This window comes from Triplophysa dalaica, chromosome 14 (genome assembly GCF_015846415.1).
Source record: "Triplophysa dalaica isolate WHDGS20190420 chromosome 14, ASM1584641v1, whole genome shotgun sequence".
NCBI lineage: Eukaryota > Metazoa > Chordata > Actinopteri > Cypriniformes > Nemacheilidae > Triplophysa > Triplophysa dalaica.
The window spans coordinates 2,480,437-2,502,824 of record NC_079555.1 but is presented as its reverse complement, the minus strand read 5'-3'; the positions used below and the strand labels follow the sequence as shown (position 1 = coordinate 2,502,824).

Below are 22,388 nucleotides of genomic sequence, written 5' to 3'. Positions count from 1 at the left end.
GAAGCTATTTAGTAGAAGTGTGCGTTATTTCTAAATGATTTGAGAAAGTTTAAATCCAATTTAGAAATATAACAAAATATTTTATATTTCATTCATAATGTTATGGTTTTTAAATCTTACAGTGTTGTTTGTTAGAGTTAAATTTGAGCTTTAGTTTTTTTTCCAGAGGTTTATATCTCCCACAGAAAGCAGATGGTGTTCACAGAGTTCTCAAACGCATCATGTCCTTCATCTTTGTTGTTATTTTGTGAGCAAATCTCTTTTTAAAAGCTGGGATGATTCAAACCCAACATTTGCTTTTCCCACTTTTGATGAACGTATTATAAAGAAGAAAATGTTAATAAATGAAATACTATGATCGCTTGACATTGATCACACACAGTCCTGTAAAAATGTTGTCTTTGTTATATTGTTCAATAGCCGAAGTGTTTCAGTGTTGTTTTTGTGTAAAGCTAACAGGTCAAACTCAATCCTGCCGTCATTGAAAAACAGAGAGAGCTCTCATTGACATTCATCTTTATTTCTGAAATAGAGATAACAGCTGGTATATTTTTTAAACCATCATACCAAATGCAGTCTCTCCAGTCCGCCTGAGTTTCCATGGCAACAGCGCTACCTGTACATCCAACCTTTCATTAAATCAAAAACTCATATATTTATATAATAAGGCATATTAGTATGTGAGCAGTACTTGAGCCACGTGGAAAACCAAGACGGAACCGAAATTAGGACTGAGATAACATTGAGAATACTGCGCACGTCATAAACACAATAGCAAATATACAGATCTAAGAATACAGGAGTGAACAATGCTGGTGTTGTCTAAGACATGTGATGGAACATGAGTCCGTGTAATGGAGCGGTTGCAAAGACGTATTAAATATTTACAGCTTTGTATTTCTGGTGTGGTTAAAGCTTATCAAAACACAATCACCTTTATCATATAAATATTCTGCGTATATAATAGTTTCTCATGTGTTAAGTAAACAACGGCGACGTCATGAACCAACAAACTTGTTTTGTGTGATGATTTAACTTTGCGATTTGTAGAAGATACAGTTAGTAACTCGGTTTGGTGTAACATTGCCATCACAGCAGTTTTACATATCAAAGTTGTCGTCAAAGGGCTCGATGACTTCAGGGGTCATGACGCGGCCCATGAAAAGGATTGACCCTATGAAAGAAAGAGAAATGATTCACAAATAATACACTCACACATTTGTTTATGTGTATTTAGTACAGTGGCCATTATACCTGTTTTTCTGTTTCTGATGATGAAGAAGAAGGGATGATCGGCCATGACCTGAGGGTACAACACCAGCGTCCTTGTCAACGCAATCATACCTGCAAGAGATAAGACGTGATTGTGAAAGAGTCTTACCAAGACCACACGATGACTCTGACACATGGTGACCAGCAGGGGGTGCTTTTAACATTTAACAATCTACAAAATTCTCCAAGCAGTCTAGTGCACTGAAACACAGAAAAGCGCATATAGATTAGAAAGGAAGTGAAGGTCAAAGAAAAAAGACAAGGTAAAATGAAGAAAGACTGATAAGGAGAAAATCAAATAGTAAGAAGAGCAATGAAGCGTGGGGAGATATAGAGAAAGTGTGAATATTAGATAATGAAATTAGAGAAAAATAATCACCTGATCCCGCAGCCCCCTCTGCCCCCTCCTCTGTCACTTCCAGGCAAGCTTTCTGTACCACCTTCCCAATAAATAGATTCTGTCCATCTATAGACCAATAGAGAATAAACAAAGATCGATTTAAAAATCCATTTCATTCTCTAAATTATTCATTAGCGGATATCATTATGGATTCAGGGATTAAGAGAATTGACGCTTTGTGTATGATGTTTTCATAGAGATTTATGATTCATGTTATTTTACCATGTAGGTTTAAACAATAACATTTCTTCATCTTATCATCGTCAGAATCTATAACAAGTGCCGTAGAACCAAGTCCTGCATGTCCTTCAGCTGTCAATTACGTTTTGGTGGCCATCCATACCCATAAGAAAGAACAAAATCTTTTCCATATCTCAATATTTCTTCCTAGACATTCCCAGAGTTTTTAGCAGCATCTAGTGGAGACATTGCGAATTGCAACCAACGGCTCATTCCACCCTCCCTTTTCACAGCAGTACGGCAGCTCACACTGGACAAATGCTTTTCGCTTTTTTGCTGAAGAAATTAACGTATTACAGCAGTTTGTCCGTATCGGGCTACTGTAGAAACCACATGATGAATTCCAACCCGTGGTGTATGTTGAGAGAAATAGCTCATTGTACGGTAATAAAAACATTCAGCTTTATTATGTAAGGTCTTTGTACACCTCTGAAGACATAGTAATGTATATAATATTGCATTTCTTTCAATAGATCCGCCAGAAAAAAAGATGCACTGGACCTTTAAGTCTCATCTTTTGTAAGAGATGAGAGAAAGAGTCAGAAATCTGACAAATGTCTCAAAGTTTCAGAAGGGATGCCAATAATGTGTCAAACTAAGCTCAGAATTGTCAAGTCAATATTATTGCAGTCTCAATCTGAATTTTTCGCATCAAATTTACCCAAATCCAGATTATTTACCTCTGCAATCTACATTCATTTTGGATTTGATGAGTATTCATGAAACAGTCTCATTTTTTTCCATTTTATTTCTCTTATAGGTCATTTTAGATGAAATATCATAGATACTCAAAAGAAACTTTAAACTCTATCAAATCTTCTGAGCTATGAAAACGCAAAAACGCAGGTCAACAGATTTAATGAGTACCTTCTGTCTCAGCTGTCATGGCTGACAGATCTGCGTCTTTGGTGAAGATGTTCTTGATGCCCAGCTGCTGCAAAGTTTCCTTCAGATCCATCTTCTGTTCCACCTTAAATCTAAATGCGCGAATACGCATGAACAGGTCAATTTTTGGCTTCATTGCTTTTGATGCTAAAATATCAAGTGACCTCACAAATATGACAAAACCCCCCTTTAGTTTTAAATTTTGCATTAAATGAGCCACAACCCCCCCTCACCCTTTTCATTTGTCCCTGGTGATGATTCATGACTCACCTGGGCAGGTAGACCTCCACCTTCTGTCTCTTGACATTGTTGGCCCACTCCTCCAGCAACTGAGCTTTGATGATGGGCTCCAGGCTGGCCAGAGGAACCTCTTGACGGGGCAGGACAATCATCATGCTCATGTCTTCACCGTCATAGAGCATCTCCAAAACCTGATACACCCCTCCTGCCTCTGTGGTGCCATCGCTAAACTCTCCTGAACAGCAAGAACGGGATGAGTTAGTGCGCAAAACAACACTGATCCTCAATGAATTCCATTAGATAAACACAAAACCACCGAGACGTTTCTCAAAATATCTTCTTTTGTGTTCCACAGAAGCAAGAGTCATAAACAGGTTTTTGAGGATGAATAGGCTTTTGTTCTTTGGGTGAGATGGATGTGACAGGCGCACTGCAATCATTCTGCGGGACCCTAAAGACTCGACCCTGAATCAACCTGACCAATCAGCAGCGAGCCATGAAGAAACAAAACTATTGAGTCAAATACACACATCATGCAAACACAAGTCCAGGATGGAATATAGCAAAGATCCATCTGTGTCTGTCTTCTTGACTCATGCTTTTTGATTTTTAGTACAATATGAGTGTGTTAAATTCTTAACTTTAGTCTTATATGTGGACTTAAAGTCTGGAAGTTTTGATTGTTTTTACTTCCGTGTTTTGACGCATTTCCGAGTGAAATTAAATTTTGAGTGAGAAAAACAGTGGGCGTGGCTTTCGTCTTTCTCTGCGATTTGATTGGATGCGTGAAACAGCAGTTGCATTTAGAAATGGAACTGGCAGCAGACTGACAGTTGAAGGGGAGGAGTTAACGGAAGCTCCGCCCAAGCCGACTAAGATACGTCATTTAAGATAGATAGTCATTACAGGAAGGAAGTGCATTTTCAGATTTTAACTGAAGATTATGAAGGCAAACGAATTAAAAAAAGAGAATGACCCACATTGATATACTATTTACAATTAACGCTGCAATATTTCATGAAAAAATAAGAATTGTCAATTTTAATTTCAATGGGACTTTCTATCCCACACATCACTGTCTGTTCTCACCGTAGTAAAACTCTCCCTGTTGGTACATCATCAGGGTCTGGACCTCACTGCCATCATCTTTGGTGAAGGAGAAGGTTCTGGTGTTTTCTGGTCTGAACTGGTTCTTCCAGCTGCCTCTGAAGTACATGGCGTTCACCAACATGATCTTTGTAGCGCTGCTGAAGTCATCAGCCGACACCAGGTTGTGGATCTTGCCTAAAGAATAAACAAACCCACAGATAAAAGTAAACGCCACATCTAACCCATCTTCACTTCTTCTTGAAACAGGAAAGAAGAGGCGAGCTTTTGAACTGCATAAAATCTTCATCCAATGCTTTGAACTAGTGCTGGAATCAGACAGTCCTTTTGCAGAGAAAATAGATCTTTCTGGAAATATCTTTGAGCACAGAGTCATTATCATTCAGAGTATGACTGATCTACTTGAGTGTCCTACTTTACTAAAGTCAGCATGATTCTCCTGAACACTATCCATCCGACCATATTTAAAAGACCTGAAAAAAACATTACTAATTGGATTACGGTATGAGCTATGACTATATTGAAGGTGCATTTCTACTTAAGTCGCATCTGATATAAATGTCAAAATGTAGAACTAATCATACACAATTTACATAAAACATCATAATAAATTGAATAAAGGGATAAGGGAAGCATTGCAAACTGCCAGTTTAGAGGTTTCTGGTTTACTGTTTTCTGGGTTAGTTTAAAGAATGAATTAATGGCAGATTTAATATACATAATGTAAATAGATTTATGTCAAATTTATAGTTGGTCTCTTCACAGAAATTAGAAACAAAAAACTCATCGTGAACTTACAAGCGTATCCAAAATTTTATTCAATGCGGCATATTTGTGAATCACAACCTAGCAGGAAGGTTTTATAAAACAGACACATGGAAATATAATGTATAACAACTGAAATTCAATCGTTTTACCATTCAAAATTTGTGTGCACAACATCTGAAAATCCTGTTTTGCACATTAATGCAATAAAAAAAATTGCAAACACAGATTGCTTTTTGTGAATATATTATGTGTATGTATTCTTTCATGTAGATTAATTATGAGATAGGTATTAAGTGAAATTGGCTACAAATGTGTGAATTAAATATTTTTGTAAAATGGTCTTTAGACTAATCTTACTTGAAACTATTTAAAGCTGCAATGTATTACTTGTTTAGTTAAAAATAAAAATATACAAAATCAATAAAAAAATGAAACAAAACTGTCTCGCCCTGATTTACAACTATAAGCTTAATCCATACATTGCCTCGGGTCAGATTTTGCTGGAAATGTCAGTTTGATGTCATTTGACTTCAATCCTCATTAAAATAAAATTAAGTTGTTAAAGTAACCTGTAAATAAAATAAAAAAAATAGTTTTCAAAAAGAGATATCTATTGTAGCAAAAGTTGTACATTGTGACTTTAAAAGACAAAGATGATTTCTTCGATATGTCCTGCCCCATCTTACCGTTTAATTGGGAAACGCACTGTTGGAGATGTACGTACGGCTGTAAGTTAACTTACTCTCTGTGTGGTTTTCGACCCATGAGTTAATGTGTTCAGACACAGCTGCTGATTCGCTGAAGTCCACCGTCTCCACCTCAGCTCTGAATAAGATCTTCATGAGTTGCAGAAAGTCTTTGTTGAAGCGGACCCCCGTCTGCAGGAAGAGCGAATTTACCAGCCGTACCACATACGTGTCTACAGACAGCGCTCGGGTGAGGTTGCTCATCAGCGAGAACTCCTCATCTGTGGAAAACATGTGGGAAAATGCTTTAATGTTAAGTCTTCTTCTTTAATTCATAAACCTCCATTGTCTTGTATTATTATTCCAACTTTTTTATTTTTGTCTTAGAGTCAAATGTAATAATGCCATGATATGTAAGCAACTGTGAGAAAATGTGGAAAATGAATAGGAACAATCATAACCGAAAGTTGGAAAAGGTCAAAACGTGAAAAGTAACGAATAAAATGCGTTGCATTTTCATGCTTTTACCTTCTCTTAAATTGCTGTAGCCCAGCGCCTGTCTGATCTCCTCTAAAGAGGATCCGCGGGCACCCAGTTCCACCATGCCCAGAGCCAACTCCACGCTCAGAGGAGAGAAGATGATGTTCTCCTCACCCCCCAGGATCTGAAGCTGGTGGTACATTCTGACCGAGAACTCCGCTGTTACGTCCAGGGGAGCGTCTGCCGCCTGGCAACCGCAACCCCTTAGCAACATGAGTGGTAAGAGTCCGAGCAGCAGCATGATGAACGTGCTGGAGAGAGATGAGAGAGAATGTGTGAGAAGAAAATGATAAATATAACCGTGTGTGGATGACAGACACATCACCAAATTAAACACGAAAGGGGAAATGTCGTGAAAAACAGGATTTTAGTACTATAGTAGTGGCCACAAGTGATGTCCAGACAGCTTATTTGGTGCTCATTTTGTGAAAATATATTGTGTGTGGTACAAAATGGAGACAGCACTACAATAGTTTAAAAAAGTATTTATTTGACAAAGTTATTTGTCAAAAAGGCAAACTACCATGTATACTGGGTCTTGACTCGGTAAGCTTTGCTCGTGTGTTCTGTGTTTGAGCAAAGCCTCTTTAAATTCTTCTCAAAACGGGCATCACTTTTGACTACTATTGTATATACTTTAGCATAGTTGTTGATGATACTGTATGTCTAAAGTATCTCTAGCTCATCTTTTGTAGGACCTGCATTATACCATGAGAGTTGTACTCTGCACTACATATACAATGTCTAGTATTTACAACCGTAGAAATAATAAACATCATTATTTATTCTGCAGTTCTAGATGTTTTGTTGTCGTTCCAGTCCAGTGTCTGTTGAATTTCAACAAAATCAAACCTCAGGAGTGACATAAAATCATCCAACATCAACGTTAAAGAGTGACAGCATGACACATGAAAACCATGATAACGATCCAGGTAATCACATAAAAAATATTTTGAAAAAATACTTTTCCTTAATGCATATAGATGTATAACCGTTGTATTGCTCAAAAGTGAATATGAACTTGTTATCTTTGCAGTATTTGAAGTCTGAAAAAATTCAGAGCATCTTTTCTGTTATTTTCAGCTGTTTCTCTAGATTTCATGTTTTGCAAATTGATGCAAACAGAAGCAATATTATAATTTAAAGATTGGGATAAATGTTGTTAGTAGTTCACAGATTTAATAGAAATAACATTACCCCTTAAAGCATACCTATAAATAGTAAATTCTGAAAAACTGAAAATAATTTTGAAACAGGCTCTTTATTTTTTCCAAGGCTGTATAGATACGCGCGTGTATGTGTCTGTATAAAGTATGTGTATGTATTTGTTTTCTCTTTCCTTACCTATTTCGGATTATTTTTAAGTAATATATCCTCAAAAGGGCAGTAAATCGCTTCCCAGCTCATTCTGATTCACAACTTTCTTGTGGAACATTCTTCCTAACTCGGCCCGGTCAACATCCCTCACAACATTCAAAACACTACTTAAAACCCATCTCTTCTGTGAATACTTTATAGACAACAAAAATAAAAAAAGAACCTCTCAACAGGCAATGGTTTAGCTTTTGTTGAAACTAGTAACTTTATATTAGCACCTATTGTATTATTTCTCCTGTTTGACATATCGCTTATAGCTCTGTGAACTCTCTGTTAGTCGCTTGGGATAAAAGCATCTGCAAAATTACTAAATGTAAATTACACGATGCATCTGTCACAATGGTAATGTAACCAAATTACAGAAATGTGAATAATATTGTTGGTGAAAAAATGGATACATATGTTGCAGGCGTGATGCCGGGTTGCACATGTGTACAATATGGCCTTTTTAGTCGTCTAAAAAGCATGTATGCATCTCTGCAATATGTGCAAGTAAAAGTGCACATGACTGAATGTACACACACAAACTGACATATGCATGGAACTCTATCTTCATACTAACATGCCACAGTCGGTGCTTTTGTTGTTGCCAGGCAACAGCGCTTTCCACACAAACAAAGAATGCAGAGGAGAATGTGGCCTTGTGCCATTGTGTGATGGAGAGAGGCGGCACAGGTTGGGATGAAGACTCAAGAGTGTGTGTGTGTGGGTAACAAGCATGTGCTGCTATTCTATGTTTAAGAATGAGACCTGTTTGTGTTTCAAGACTCCATTTGAATAAAAACAGCTAAACCAGTTTTTATTATTTTTCATAAATAAAATAAAAATTCACCATCATTCACATTGTAAAAATAAAAATTAGCCTGATTTGACATACAATGTTTTTTACATTCAAAGATGATACCTCAATACCCTCAATTTTTATTTTTGCATTATTGCGTGTCTCAATTTATTAAGAAAAATGTTTAAAGCAGCCAAGGTCACGTGATGGAATTTGACCAACCATCAATTAAAAACGTCTTGGTTACGTATGTAACCTCAGTTCCCTGATGGAGGGAACGAGACGTTGTGTCGAGAACGACAGATGGGGTTCGCCCTTGAGAACCAATCAACTCTGACTACTATAGAAAAGGCCAATGAAATTTGGCGAATGAAATTTGCATGCCGGGCTCCGCCCCCGGATATCCGGTATAAAAGGAAGCCGGCGTGCAGCATTCATTTACCTCTTGTTCTGAAGAGCCTGAGATCCTCTCACGACTGCAGCAGAATACGATACGTGTTTGTGGCATAAGGGACACAACGTCTCGTTCCCTCCATCAGGGAACTGAGGTTACATACGTAACCAAGACGTTCCCTTTCTGTCGGTCTCTCGACGTTGTGTCGAGAACGACAGATGGGGTTATCTATGGAAAACGCCACAAACGCTGTATCGCGTCACAATCTCAGCGAAGCGACGGTAACAAGCCTGGGCGTGTCAGCTCGACGCTTTCGTGAAACTTGTAACCTACCAGTGTGGTGGTCGGGGGGTTCCAGAGCTTTCTGGGAGAAAGATGGGTACAGCCCTGACCGGTAACCTTTCACGGACGGGGCCTTAGCTCTCTACAGGCGAGAGGCCGTCCGGCTCGGGTTTACACCGGGAAAAGCGCAACTCTTAATCAGAGAAGCGCTGCAGAGGCCACCTCCTACCCGTGGGGAGGAATATGGTGGAGATATGATATGGTCTCGTCCTTGGAGGAGAACGCATGGAACGGGCGGACTGGGTAGTGCCGCGAGGTGGAGGTCCACCTGGGGAAGCTCATGGGTTACCATGTGTGGGAACCATTGTCATGAGGGTATAACAGACGGAACAGCCCACGGAGGGGGTGTTACTGCGTCCGATAGCACAGGTCCGGTTAGAACTATCTGTGATAGGTCATAAGGTTTCCCGGCCTAAGGGGGAAGGCTGCTCTGCCCAGCCAACCCCCAGGAGGTGCTTGCTTAGTGATGGATGGAGTGCCTGTTCTTAACCAGTGTCTGGGTAAGAAGGAAGGTTGGTGAGGTACCAATTTTCTTAGCCATGTGTTTGGGTAAGAAGAAAAGGGTAAATAGCACACTGACCCAACCTCTTGGAGGGTGGGAAGGTGCTTTCGCAGGCATACGCCCCCCCGGATGCCAGTCCTACATGTCGCCACGCAGGACGTGGGCTGACACCGGGTTTACGCGAAGGTTGTTAACCCTTGCGAAGGTGTTTGGGCGTAGCCCAACCCGTAGCTCTACAGATGTCTGCTAGAGAGGTGCTTCTGCCAGTGCCCAGGAGGTGGCTAAACTCCGGTGGAGTGAGCCCTCACTGCCAATGGGCATGGGAGATTCTGAGATCGAAATGCCGTCGTAACGGCATTCACGACCCAGTGCGCCAGACTCTGCTTGGAGACAGCCTTCCCCTTCTGCTGTCCTCCAACACAAACAAGGAGCTGGTCAGAGCTACTGAAGCTCTGCGTGCGGTCCAGGACACAACACGGATGGGGTTGGGTCTTCCTCCCCAGTGGGGAGCGCCTGCAAGTCCACCACTTGGTCCCCGAAGGGAGAAGTGGGAACTTTGGGCACGTATCCGGGCCTGGGTCTCAAGATAACGTGAGAGTTACCAGGGCCGAATTTAAGGCAATCCGGGGACACAGAGAATGCTTGGAGGTCCCCTACCCTCTTGACGGAAGCGAGCACCAACAGGAGGGCCGTCTTACTCAGGTGAGGAAGATCGGAACCTCTGAGGGGCTCTCAAGAGGGTATGGAGCGGAGATGAGGCGGATTCCGCCCTCTCGCGCCCATTAGGAACCTGGTGACCAGGTCGAGTTGCCCTAGAAACTTTCCATCAACTGAGTCGTGATGAGTAGCGATAGCGACTACATACACTTTCAGTTTGGAGGGGAGATCTTAGTCTCCAGTCTCGTGAGAAGGGGAACACAATCCTGATCAAGCACCTCAGTGAGTCTTTTCTCGTGAGAGAGAGAGACACCAGGACGAGAAGAGGCGCCGTCTAGAGGCGTGTGACCGCCTAGTAGATGGGGCCCTAGCCTGGGTGATGGTCTCAGCCATAGAGGGGGAGTAGCCATCTCAGGATTTTCTCGTCCCGTCTAGAGACCAGACATGGGTGTTCCAGAGGTCTGATCTGGGATGCCAGAACGTGTCCTTCCCCTGAGAGAGCAGGTCCTCTGTCAGGGGAATGGTTCAGGGGGAGTCGCTGTTCAGAGCATCAACTCTGAAGCCAAGTGCGGTTAGACCAGTGTGGTGTAACCAATACACTTGGTGCTCCTCTTCCCTGACCTTGCACAGTGTTTGTGCAAGGAGGCTCCTGGGGGGGGAAGGTGTGCTTCCGCCCGTCCCGTGGTCAGCTGTGCGCCAGGGCATCCGTGCCGAGGGGGTCTCGGTCAGGGAGTACCAAAGCAGACAATGGGTGGTGTCATGGGAGGCAAAGAGGTCTATCTGTGCCTGTCCGAACAACACCCAAAATGAGCTGGACCGGGGGTGGAGTCGCCACTCTCCGCAAGGCGTATACTGACGAGAGAGCGTGTCGGCTGTCTGGTTCAGTCTGCCTGGGATGTGTGTGGCCCGCAGGGAGCGGATCACCTGCTAACTCCACAGGAGGAGGCGTCGGGCAAGTTGTGTTAGTTACCGTGAGCGTACACCACTCTAGGCAATTGCACAGCGCAGACGGGGGCCCGTCCAGCGCCCCGCGTCTGCGTGCCCGTTGCACACTGCACCCCACCCCTGCAGCGAGGCGTCCGTCGTCACCACGACGTGCCTCGTAACCTGCCCGAGGGGAATCCCCGCCCAGAGGAAGGTCATGGAAGACCAAGGGGTTAGGGTGCGTCGGCAGCAGGGCGTCATCACCGTGCGCCTGCTGCCTGTGTGCCACGCTGTCCTCGGAACTTGACTCTGTGGCCAGTGTTGAAGCGGTCTCATGTGCATCAGCCCGAGGGGTCTTACCCCCGCGGAGGATGCCATGTGTCCCAGGAGCCTCCAGTTCCAACACTGACTGGGCACGTGCTGCGGACAGCTGTGCCGTCATGGTGACAGAGTTTGGTTCCATACCGAGAAAGAGGATGCTCTGCACTGGGGAGAGTTTGCTCTTTTCTCGGTTGACCTGAAATCCCAATCGATCTAGATGCCGGAGCACCAGGTCCCTCTGTGTACAGAACAGATCTCACGAGTGTTTGCCAGTCGTCGAGATAGTTCAGGGACAGACCGAAAGGGAGGACTCTGTACTGATATGCCCACCCCTCGAACTCGAACCATGGGAACGGGGCAGTGTCGAGGGGATCGAGACATTAGAGTAAGCGTCCTTCAGGTCGATTGCCACAAACCAATCCTGACACCTGATAGATGTCAGGATGCGCCTCTGCGTGAGCATCTGAACGGCAACTCGTGAAGGTGCTTGTTCAGGGTACGCAGACCTATGGCAACCCGCCGTCTTTCTAGGGAATGATGAAGTGCAGGTTGTGACCCACTGAACGTCTTGATTTTGGACGAACTCGATGCCTGTTTTGCCAGAAGTCTCTGGGAAACTGGATCGAGTAACCAAGACGGACCACCCGCATTAGCCAGCGAGACAGTGTGGGCAGCTCTTGAGCTCCCAGGGACTGTACAGGGTGACCAAGGGGGCAGTCTGCTTCATCATTTCCACGGGGGGTGGTTCGTCGGCTGGCGGAGCTAACCATCTGTCGCGGGGGGTCCCCGGAGGGAAGGATGGCTCCGCCTTTTTACCTGCCTGGCGGGACAATGGCACGCACTGTCGGTTTGAGAGTGGTGACAACTGTCGTATGTGTACGACCTCACGCCTCGCCAGGGCGTGAGGTCGGTTCGCCGAGCACAGTCCAGTGGAGTGTGGGATCGGCTGCAAGTACACCCGGGGAGACCGAAAAACTCTGTGAGTAAGTGGGCGCCAGGCCCTGAAAAGGGCCCGGCTTTGGTGACGAGGCAGGAGTCGTCACGTGCCGACCGATCAGAGCCGTGGCTGTGATGGTTCGGGCCCGATGTTGTTCTCCCTGGAGTCTTCTCGTCAGTGTCCCTTCTCGTGAGAAGTTTGCTGACGGGGTGGAGGTTTCCCCCTCGACCTCTACTTCCGGGGTGCCGCCTGTGGGGGCACAAGAACCGGAATCGATGTCGAAGGGGTCCTGGGTTGCAGGGAAGCAGACGTCACGCGGGATCTCGGAGGCCTTCCGGCGGCCGAGTCGCGGTGAGAAAAATGTGGTTAATTGCCACTGTCTGCTTCACCGTCAAAAACTGCTGAGCGCAGTCCTCGACGGTCTTTACCAACAACCCACCCTGCGAGATGAGTGTATCAAGAAAGCGGACTTCCTTGGTATCACTCTTCTGCACAAGGTATAGCCGGGGGTGTCTCTCCTGGACCACTACCGTGGACATCGTCCGACCCAGGGCCGCGCTGTCAGCGGCGGCACGGAGATCCTGCATTATACCCAGGTCGGTCTTACCCTCGTGGGGCTCTCTCAACGCCTTGGCCTGGCGGACCTGCAGGATGGCCATGGCGAAGAGAGAGGAGGCAGCCTTGTCCGTGGCATCGCAAGCCCTCGACACCAGTGATGCCGAAGTCTTACGTGCTTTGGACCGTAGGCATGGCCGATTCCCCCCAGGTGGTAGCCGTCCGCGGCACAGGTGCACCGCGGGCGGACGTTCCACTCGGGGGATCTCGACGCAGTCCTTGGCTGCCCCACCATCGAGGGAAGTAAGGGAGGTGGAGCTGGTTTTCACTGGAGCGGTCCGAGAGTGGAGCGCTCCAAGTTTTACACAGCTCCTCATGCACCTCCGGAACCCCGGGTTAGCATGAATGACATTTCTGCTTCCTCCTAACTCGACCGCTGGGGGTGGAGCTCGGATTCGTCAGAGTCGGATGTCAGTCTCCCTCCGATGCTGCGAGCGACATCTCATCTACGTCACACATCGTTCCCGATGTGTGTGCGTGAGAATCCGGACGGTATGCCACCGCCGTTTGGGGAACGTTCAGAAGAGCGTATCGGGGTGCGATCGGCCCGTGAGCACTTAGCTGGCGGGTTTACGTTCGCAGAGTTCCCCATATCACTAACGCTGCTAACGTGGGTGGTCATCGGGGCCGTAGCCACAGATGTCACCGCTCGGGTAGCAGACGAAATGGTGGCTGGTTCCCGTAGGAAGACAGCCACCCGTGACCGCAACTTCTGAATGACAATCTGCCCGCAGTGCGCGCAGATATGTCAACGAACGCTGCTTCAGTGTGCTGGACGCCCACACACCTAATGCAGCGATCGTGTCAGTCCCCTGCCGCACCCAAGAGAACAGCGGGACATGTCGTTCTCGATGTGTGTGCGTGAGAATCCGGACGGTATGCCACCGCCGGTTGGGGAACGTTCAGAAAAGCGAATCGGGGTGCGATCGGCCCGTGAGCACTTAGCTGGCGGGTTTACGTTCGCAGAGTTCCCCATATCACTAACGCTGCTAACATGGGTGGTCATCAGGGCCGTAGCCACAGATGTCACAGCCCTGGTAGCAAACGAAATGGTGGCTGGTTCCCGTAGGAAGACAGCCACCCGTGACCGCAACTTCTGAATGACAATCTACCCGCAGTGCGGGCAGATGTGTCAACGAACGCTGCTTCAGTGTGCTGGACGCCCACACACCTAATGCAGCGATCGTATCCATTCCTTTCCGCACCAAAGAGAACAGCCGCGCTGGAGAATGCTCAGTCAGTCCTGAAAAGGACTTTTAGATAAATCTCACACCCTCGGAACTGCCGAGACGCCCAGGGGAAGGTCGCTGCAGGTAGGGACGATCCGCTGCTACACGTCGTAGATCCGGCAGTAGAAGAAGACGACGAAGAATTCATTGAATTCGTTCAGTTCGTAGTCATGAGCGAAGGCTCTGAAGAACAAAAGGTAAATGAATGCTGCACGCCGGCTTCCTTTTATACCGGATATCCGGGGGCGGAGCCCGGCATGCAAATTTCATTCGCCAAATTTCATTGGCCTTTTCTATAGTAGTCAGAGTTGATTGGTTCTCAAGGGCGAACCCCATCTGTCGTTCTCGACACAACGTCGAGAGACCGACAGAAAGGGAACCTGCTGTTCTCAGTCTTCAACATTCTGATCCGTCATGACCCGAGCCCATCACCTCTAAGAAATTCACTTGCACAGACGCTGGGTTTGTGTCACCGGACCTGACTCTGGTGATCGAGATCTGGCCTGAGAAACAGACGGCCGGTTGTGAATGCAGGAGAAAAGTGTGGGGTACACCTGAAGACACCATTAGACCTGCCCGACCTAACAGAGGTCTGAAGGCCACCCGGGAGAACACAACAAGACCCACAACCACCTTAATGGTCCCAAACAGAAAGAACCATTCAGCACAACTTCTGGCTCTTGTGTGGGCTTTTCTTTTCTCTGGTGATACTTTTGGGATGTTTGTTACGATTAAACCTTCATGAGTCCATCATTCCTCATTCCAGATGAGTATGACTTTATTTTCACAAATGAACGCAAATGATTTCAGAGTTATAAATGATTCTTGCGTGGATAGTTGCAGGATATACTCTATGAGGTTGTTAAGATGTTGTGGGTGTTTGCCTGACTGTTTTAGACGGTTGCTGTTTCACTATCAGTGATACTAATAGTGATGCTAAGTGCCTTAGCAAACAACACTAATGAGACTATGACAAACTGCCAGTGTTTGTATCATCACACTGAGGCCAAAGAATTTCTTCAATTCAAAACGTTCAGATTTTTCACGACTTAACGCCAACAAAACTGTCAGTTTCTCCCCCAGCAAAAATCACATTTCTGCATTTCACTTAACTCAACACACACACACAAAGCAATTGCTCCAAATATGTCTTATCCTCCCATCTGCCTTCAAACTGTACTTAACTTGCAAGTGCACAGTCAAGACATTTCCAAAATGAGGGCAGCGTAGGCGCTTCTTTAAAGATCAGATGACTGTCTGATAAATTCGTCCTGAGCACAGAAAATAAGCGCTAAACAAAGACTGTATGTATACTGATGGGAGAAAATACTAAACGTTCAAGGTGTTAGCTTCTACTTTAAAATATACAAATTTTACATTTTTTGCTTGACTTAAAATCCTTTGTTCATGCAACAGAAAAATATAAAGGATAACAATGCTCAAAAGCATGCATAAAGTGAATGGAAAAATTTGAGTGGTGCAAACTACAGATAAGTAAACCTAACATACATTTCCAGTGCTTTCTTAATATTATCAGTACAAATGCTGTGAGGAATACCCATAAACCTTTACACCTGACATTTTGTATTATTCATGGTTTTTTTAAATAATAAGCACTTTTGGGTCATTTCTATAGATGTAAATAAGATGTATAACGAAATTTAAGATGTATTTAGTATAATTGATGTTGTTTTATCGTGAATAATCGTTTTCTGTGAAGTCTATCATTCAGTAGATTCATGTTTGCTTTGGTAACCACAATTACCACAATAAGTAAGACACACATCAGAAATGCAGTATGTTGTGTGCTTCTGTGGAGAATCATTCATTGACTGCATCAAAGCAGTCATCAATTATTTCTATGATATTTGTTATAATAATATACTTCACTATGCTACATGAACATTAAGATTAATTAATGAAATATTTAAGTAAGTTGATTGAACTCGTTGAGTAAGTTGAATTTACTTGATGCAAAAATTGTGCACATATATTTGAAGTCAACACATCATTTTTTACAGTCTACAGCATATCTGGGAATATGGATTTTATTTAAATATAGAAAAATGCATAGGAAAACAAAAAGCGGAAATAAAGCAAACATTGACTACATCCTCTCTTCTTTTTGACTACAGCAGTTTCTTCTTGGTCTTGACTCAATAACCTTTGCTACATGTATTGTGTTATTTTTGCTAGACTCGTTCAATTCTTCTCAAAACTGAGTTTCTATTTAGATTTAAAGCACAACCGCACAACATGGATACCCTTTTTAAAGCATAATACATCTGAATAACTTTTCCAGTGTTAAACAACACTTTTGACTCTATATGAGTAGTTAGTTTCCACAGGACTGGAAAAAAGGGTTGGTTCAAGTTTAAAAAATAAGTTACCTGGTTGCCTTAAAATTTTGAGTTAAGTCAACTTAAAAATATAAGTCAACTCAACGACTTTAGTCAACTCATCCAGAAATTCATTGAATATTTGTTATATAGTATAAACATATATAGTTCAATTAATAAGAATAGTTTGATTACTTGAACCAAGAAAACACAACAAATCACTTTTTACAGTGAGTACGATGTATTTATTATTCAAGTATTATTATAATTTTTTGAACCAGGACCAGCTCTAAATGTCCCAAAGATGTTCATGCATTCACACTCAGATGCATCTGTCACCATCAAAACACCATCCTTCACATCCATCAGCCCTTTTGTTTTTAACACGACGGTCCAGAGAAGGCAGAGGGTATAATGTGACTGAAGCCTCTAGAGGACAGACCCGCTGGAGCAGAACCGTCAAAGAGAGAGCTGCGTTCCACCGCATGTGAAATGCCAAAGCAGGCTGAGGAATCAGACATTCAGAACAGAATCTGCAGATGCATTGAAAGACGACGGTGATAGGATGTTTTTCGAGGGCTGGTTGAGGAGTTAAAGAGGCATGGCCTGACAGCGCTGTGGTCAGGGGACTCCACTGGAGACTGGAGAAGATGGTGCGAGACGCGGGTCAGCTTTAATTAAAATCTTTTCCAGGCTCCATCGCCTGCAGAGTACTGCGGATAAGATAAGAGAATCACTGGAGGAAAAGTTATTGCTCAAAGGTTGCTCTTCCACAGCCCAAGAGATACGATGGGGTTTCATTTAGGTATGTAGTCTCAGGAGGAATAAAAATAAACAAATGAGACGATTGTTTACATCCAAGAAGAGTATGGATGTTTAAAATGAATAAAAATAGTCTGGATTTAGGTAAATTTGATGAGAAATGATCGAGTTCATATCGGGATCTTTAATAATATTGGCTCTTTGGATTGCAGACTTAACAAATCTAATGGAGACATTTGTCACATTTCAGTCTCTTTTTTTCCCCAGGAGAAATATCTAAGACGGGGGATACTTTCACGAAAGTAACCCTCCCCCCCTCCATTTAATCTTATTGATGTCTACGAGAAATAATTGAGATATATGAGATCTCATCTGTCTTTTTCCTTCCGGGTAAGAATGCAGAAAAACATTTGTCCATTGATTCTTTCTTATTCTGATCTTGACCAGAAAATTCTGCACCAGGTCTAGCATTTACACAGTGAAAGACTCAAGTTAACGTTACTTTTCTTAATCAGCATTCAGAAAACTGAAACCCCCAAACTAGGATTTACAGATTGTATTTTCAAACCAATGCTCTCATCCACCCTGTGGTCATGTACCACTCGGGTCATACTGCAGCATCATTACACATTTAACATCTGGCTGTTTCTAGGGCTCAGAGTAAGAAGCTTTAATCACAGTGTGTGTGTCTGTGTGAGATATTATCTCTCTGTCCGCTGCTGGAAAATTCACAGAATACAGGGCAATAAATCGCTGCCACCAATGAGACCTCATGGCTAATGCATCTTGCTGTATTATAGATGATACAATGCATCTTATCTTCATTGCACTGCAGACCCCAAAAAACAAATCTCACTTCCCACTGCATTCAGTGTCCTTTTGCCCGTGTCTCTTCTCTTCCTTTAAGAAAGAAAAATCCCAGATGAGATCTGTTAAACATCAATGAGATTAAATGGAGAGTAAACGTCCGGTTATTTCTGCTCCATCTCAGATGCACGTCTCTCTCTCTCCCAGCATGCAACGCTAAAAACATTTTTGGTGCTTTTATTTTTGCCAAGTTCAAAGGCACTTTCCCTCTCTCTCCTTGCTGACGAGAGCAGACGTGACTCAGGATTGCAGGCGTCCTTCAAACAGGGTGAGAGAGTGTCGAACCCAATCGCTCTTGGGCTGCCAAAGCTCAGCCTGCTCAACTCTCTGCATTTATTCAGCTGTCCTTCGACAACTGCTGTTCAGCGTTTCTATATGAGGTTCATAAGCACCTGAGACAGCATCTCCAACACAAAAGCTGAGCTACGAAAGAACTGAATGTAATCTACATTTTCCTCTGGGCTAATAGTCTGATTATTGATTTTCCTTAAAATAATTTTACCCCATTTTCTAAAAACAAGTCGAAATCCTATTTGCACTTACAGTTGAACCAACTATTTATAAAAATACTATTTGTAATGTATGTATATTTGTATTTCTAACGTGAACTGTATGTAAATCATTACTTCTTTTTACTTCTAGTTTATTTTAGTCATTGCTAATGTTATAGATATTACAGATGATTTCACAGTTATTAATTACAATAAAGTTTTGACAGTTGCAAAAAATGCTTTTACATGACCAACAATGAAAAAATGTGGTAAGGTTTTTGAAGATGTCTTTTTGGAAGTGGGTCTGTTGTTAAGGAAACATTGCTCATATTTCAAAGGGTTTAAATGATTTTTTTGGTAACTCAGAGTACCGTATAACATTAATTTTCATCTTTTAATTTTTGCTGTACAACAATGCACCCACACAGACTATACGACTTTTCATTTCTGTGGCTGTTTAGCCTCACCATCTAGCTGTAAATCTCATTATTTTGAAGGATTTTTAGTTGACAAATGCAGTTGGGGGAAAAGAAGCACACAATGTACCCAGTGCACGGGACAAAATGAGAAATATTGAGACTAAATGAATATGTACTTGCTGTAATGAAAGTCAGGAGAATGAAAAATCTGCCAGGCTCCCTTGAATACAAAGAGACCTCTGTCCATATTGTTCACATCTTCTCATAGGCAGAGAAATAATCGCTCGACGCCTGCCAGCGGTTCTGACCCAATCTGCTATGAGACGCATTGAGTAATGATGCCAACAGCATAAAGATGCAGTCCACGGTCTTGACACATCATTGAAAAGCAATCAATAACAAACAGATTTGCATATGTTTAGAAAAGCAGAGATAAGCCTAAAGAACATGTCCTGATATATATCATATACGCTAGAGACAACACAGATGTTTTCGGCATACTTTCATAGCCATCTGTGCTTTCCAGGGGGCAAGCAATGATCAAAAACAGAGAAAACTCCAAATCACTTACATAAACCAGCCAAGCTGTCATCCAAAATCAATTTCTATTGGCTGATGGTTGCCTAAAAAAACTGGTGTTGTATTGTGCTAGATTGACAGTATCAGCCATTTCATTTAAAAGAACATTGAATGTTTTCCTCTCTGAGCTGAAACATGCAGGCAGATACAGCCATGAAAAACAAAGAGATCATTCAAAATGTTCCTTTATTTAGCGGTTCTAGATGTATCGGGGTCATTCCAGTCCAGTGTCTGTTCAAAAAAATCAAACATCAGGAGTGACATATTAAAGTCATCCAACAGCAATGTGAAAGACTGACAGCATGACTAGACACATGAAATCTGTCATAAAAATCCAGGTTATCAAATAAAAATAATATTTCTAAATGCATGTAGAAACAGGACAATTTTTTTGCTTAAAAGTGAATATAAACCTGTTTTGTTTGCAGTATTTGAGGTCTGAAAAAATAAAAGAGCATCTTTTCGCCTGTTTCAGAAACATTATTAGTAGTCCACAGAATGAAACAAAAATGATAATTTTACCTAAACACATACCTATAATTAATCAATACAGAAAAACTGTAAATAATTTTGAAATGGTCTCTTGGAAATGATTTTACCTCAACTGAAGAAAACAGATAATCCAGGAAACGTTTATTGCTTAGATGTCTTTTAAGATCTAATAAAGTACTCAGTCGTGTTTCATTCAAGTATCAGCTTAGTTTCAGATGTTTTTTGTTTACAGTAGAAATAAAAACAAAAGCAAACAAGACAGTAATTGTTGAAATCCACAAAAAGTGGAGGTGTAAATGAATGTAGATTATAGAGTAGTAAAATAATCTGGATTTTGGGACATTTGATGAGAAATGTTTGAGTTCAAAAATTGTCCGTAGGGTGTGAGTGTGTGAGTGAATGAGTGAGTGTGTGTGCCCTGCGATGGGTTGGCACTCCATCCAGGGTGTATCCTGCCTTGATGCCCGATGACTCCTGAGATAGGCACAGGCTCCGCGTGACCCGAGGTAGTTCGGATAAGCGGTAGAAAATGGAATGGAATGTTTGAGTTCATGTTGAGATCTTCAATAATATTGACTTTTAATTGCAGACTTGACAAATCTCAGCTCAGTTTGACACATTGTTAACATCTCTTCTGAAACTAATGACATTTGCGAGATTTCTGTTTCTTTTACTCCATATAAACACAATCATGTCTAGGAGTAATAATTCAGATATTTAAGAGATCTCATTTGTGATTTTTCTTTATGGGTCGACGTACACTAGAAATAACAAACAAACATTAAAATATCAGATATTTAGAGTCTTCTCTAATCTGCAATGGAGTAAAATTGAATAATAAAAGACATCCATTTAATTTCAGTTGAACTAACATTGCATGTAAATGTTATTCATGCTTTCAAATTAGAGGCTCATCCACACCTGCACAACAACAGTCATCCCGGAATCAATAAGCATTCCTATTCAAAGTGACCAACAATGAGTCCACACGCATGTATGTGCTCTCGTGTGACTGCCAGCCCTACAGAAAACAGCACACAGTTTGATATAAATTGTTGCAACTCTATTCCAACTCCTTCGCACCTTGATGCAGCTTGTTTTCTATTGGTTTCCACTCTTCTCCCTTGCCTCCTCTCTCTCCTTATCGATCTCTCGCTTTCATTGCCTCCCTTCTTGTACCAATTGCACTTTAACACCTCATTGTGCCTCCCTCTCCTTTAGTGGTCCCTGTATCTCTCTCATACATCCACATTACAAACCCTCTCTAGCACACCTAATCTCCACGTGAGCACGTCCCACCAGCTTCGGACAGAACAAACCAGTTATTTTCACACCAGCCCATGCATCGAGGGGGCTTGAAAGGGAGGTGCGGTCTCCGATTCAGTCCTCCTGCTCGTCTCATTTACAGAAACATGAAATATAGGATTTTCTCGCGGGAGATGATTTACGCATCCCCAGACACGCGTTCCCACGCCCAGCTGTGTGAAGATGCGATGTTGCCTGTGGTCCCCAAATCCCATCTGTTGTCCCTCCATGATTCAATAGAAACACTTTAATGATTAAATCTAAACAATAAGGATGGTTTGAAAATAGGAAAGGAGAAAAGGCAAGACCACATGCAGGGTAGCAGAATTCTATGTTATTTAGTGTGAATAAATACTCACAAATTTATAAAGACAACAAAATGATGCTGAATTTTATATACCAAGGAGTTTTTTCATGCAGAATGATATTTTCTCAGCAGAACAGATTTTTTATATGAATGCACGTACAGTTGCATAAAGTATAATATCACAAGTGCAATGTATTTGTCTTACGACGTTTTATTACATATGCAAAATCGGACTAAGAATGAATACATAAAAGACAGATTAAATGAAAAGATATTTAGACAGATGCGAAACCCCTCACTTGACCCATCATTAAAGGGCATCACATCTGCACGCCGTATCACGCAGAAAATATAACCATCATACCAAATAGCGTGATGACTATCAGTTACAAAATGTACAAAACATATTATTTTAATAGATGGTAATAAATAAAACGAGTAGAAAATGCGTAGAAAGTCATACCGTAAGATTTGAGACGAGAGGGTGATGTTGGGCAAAGCTGATGTTCAGGGCTGCTTTCCTCCGCGCATTCACACACACCTTTATTATGAGAGGCGGACCCACCCCCTCTCTATCCCGATTGGTCAGACCTAACTCTGCCTTTGCGAA

The 22,388-nt window shown here is 42.7% G+C and overlaps 1 protein-coding gene across 1 annotated transcript; it reads right to left on the bottom strand.

Annotated features, from left to right (window-relative positions):
* Positions 1 to 499: 499 nt before the first annotated feature.
* On the bottom strand, positions 500 to 22,313 carry serpini1 (serpin peptidase inhibitor, clade I (neuroserpin), member 1). Its single transcript, XM_056765528.1, has 9 exons — positions 22,242 to 22,313; positions 6,127 to 6,389; positions 5,655 to 5,879; positions 4,127 to 4,321; positions 3,068 to 3,272; positions 2,780 to 2,889; positions 1,652 to 1,738; positions 1,255 to 1,344; positions 500 to 1,174 (listed from the first exon to the last, which is right to left on the bottom strand). Exons 2-9 carry the CDS (start codon positions 6,377 to 6,379, stop codon positions 1,101 to 1,103), a joined length of 1,239 nt encoding a protein of 412 aa, XP_056621506.1. The 5' UTR covers positions 6,380 to 6,389; positions 22,242 to 22,313; the 3' UTR covers positions 500 to 1,100.
* Positions 22,314 to 22,388: the final 75 nt, after the last annotated feature.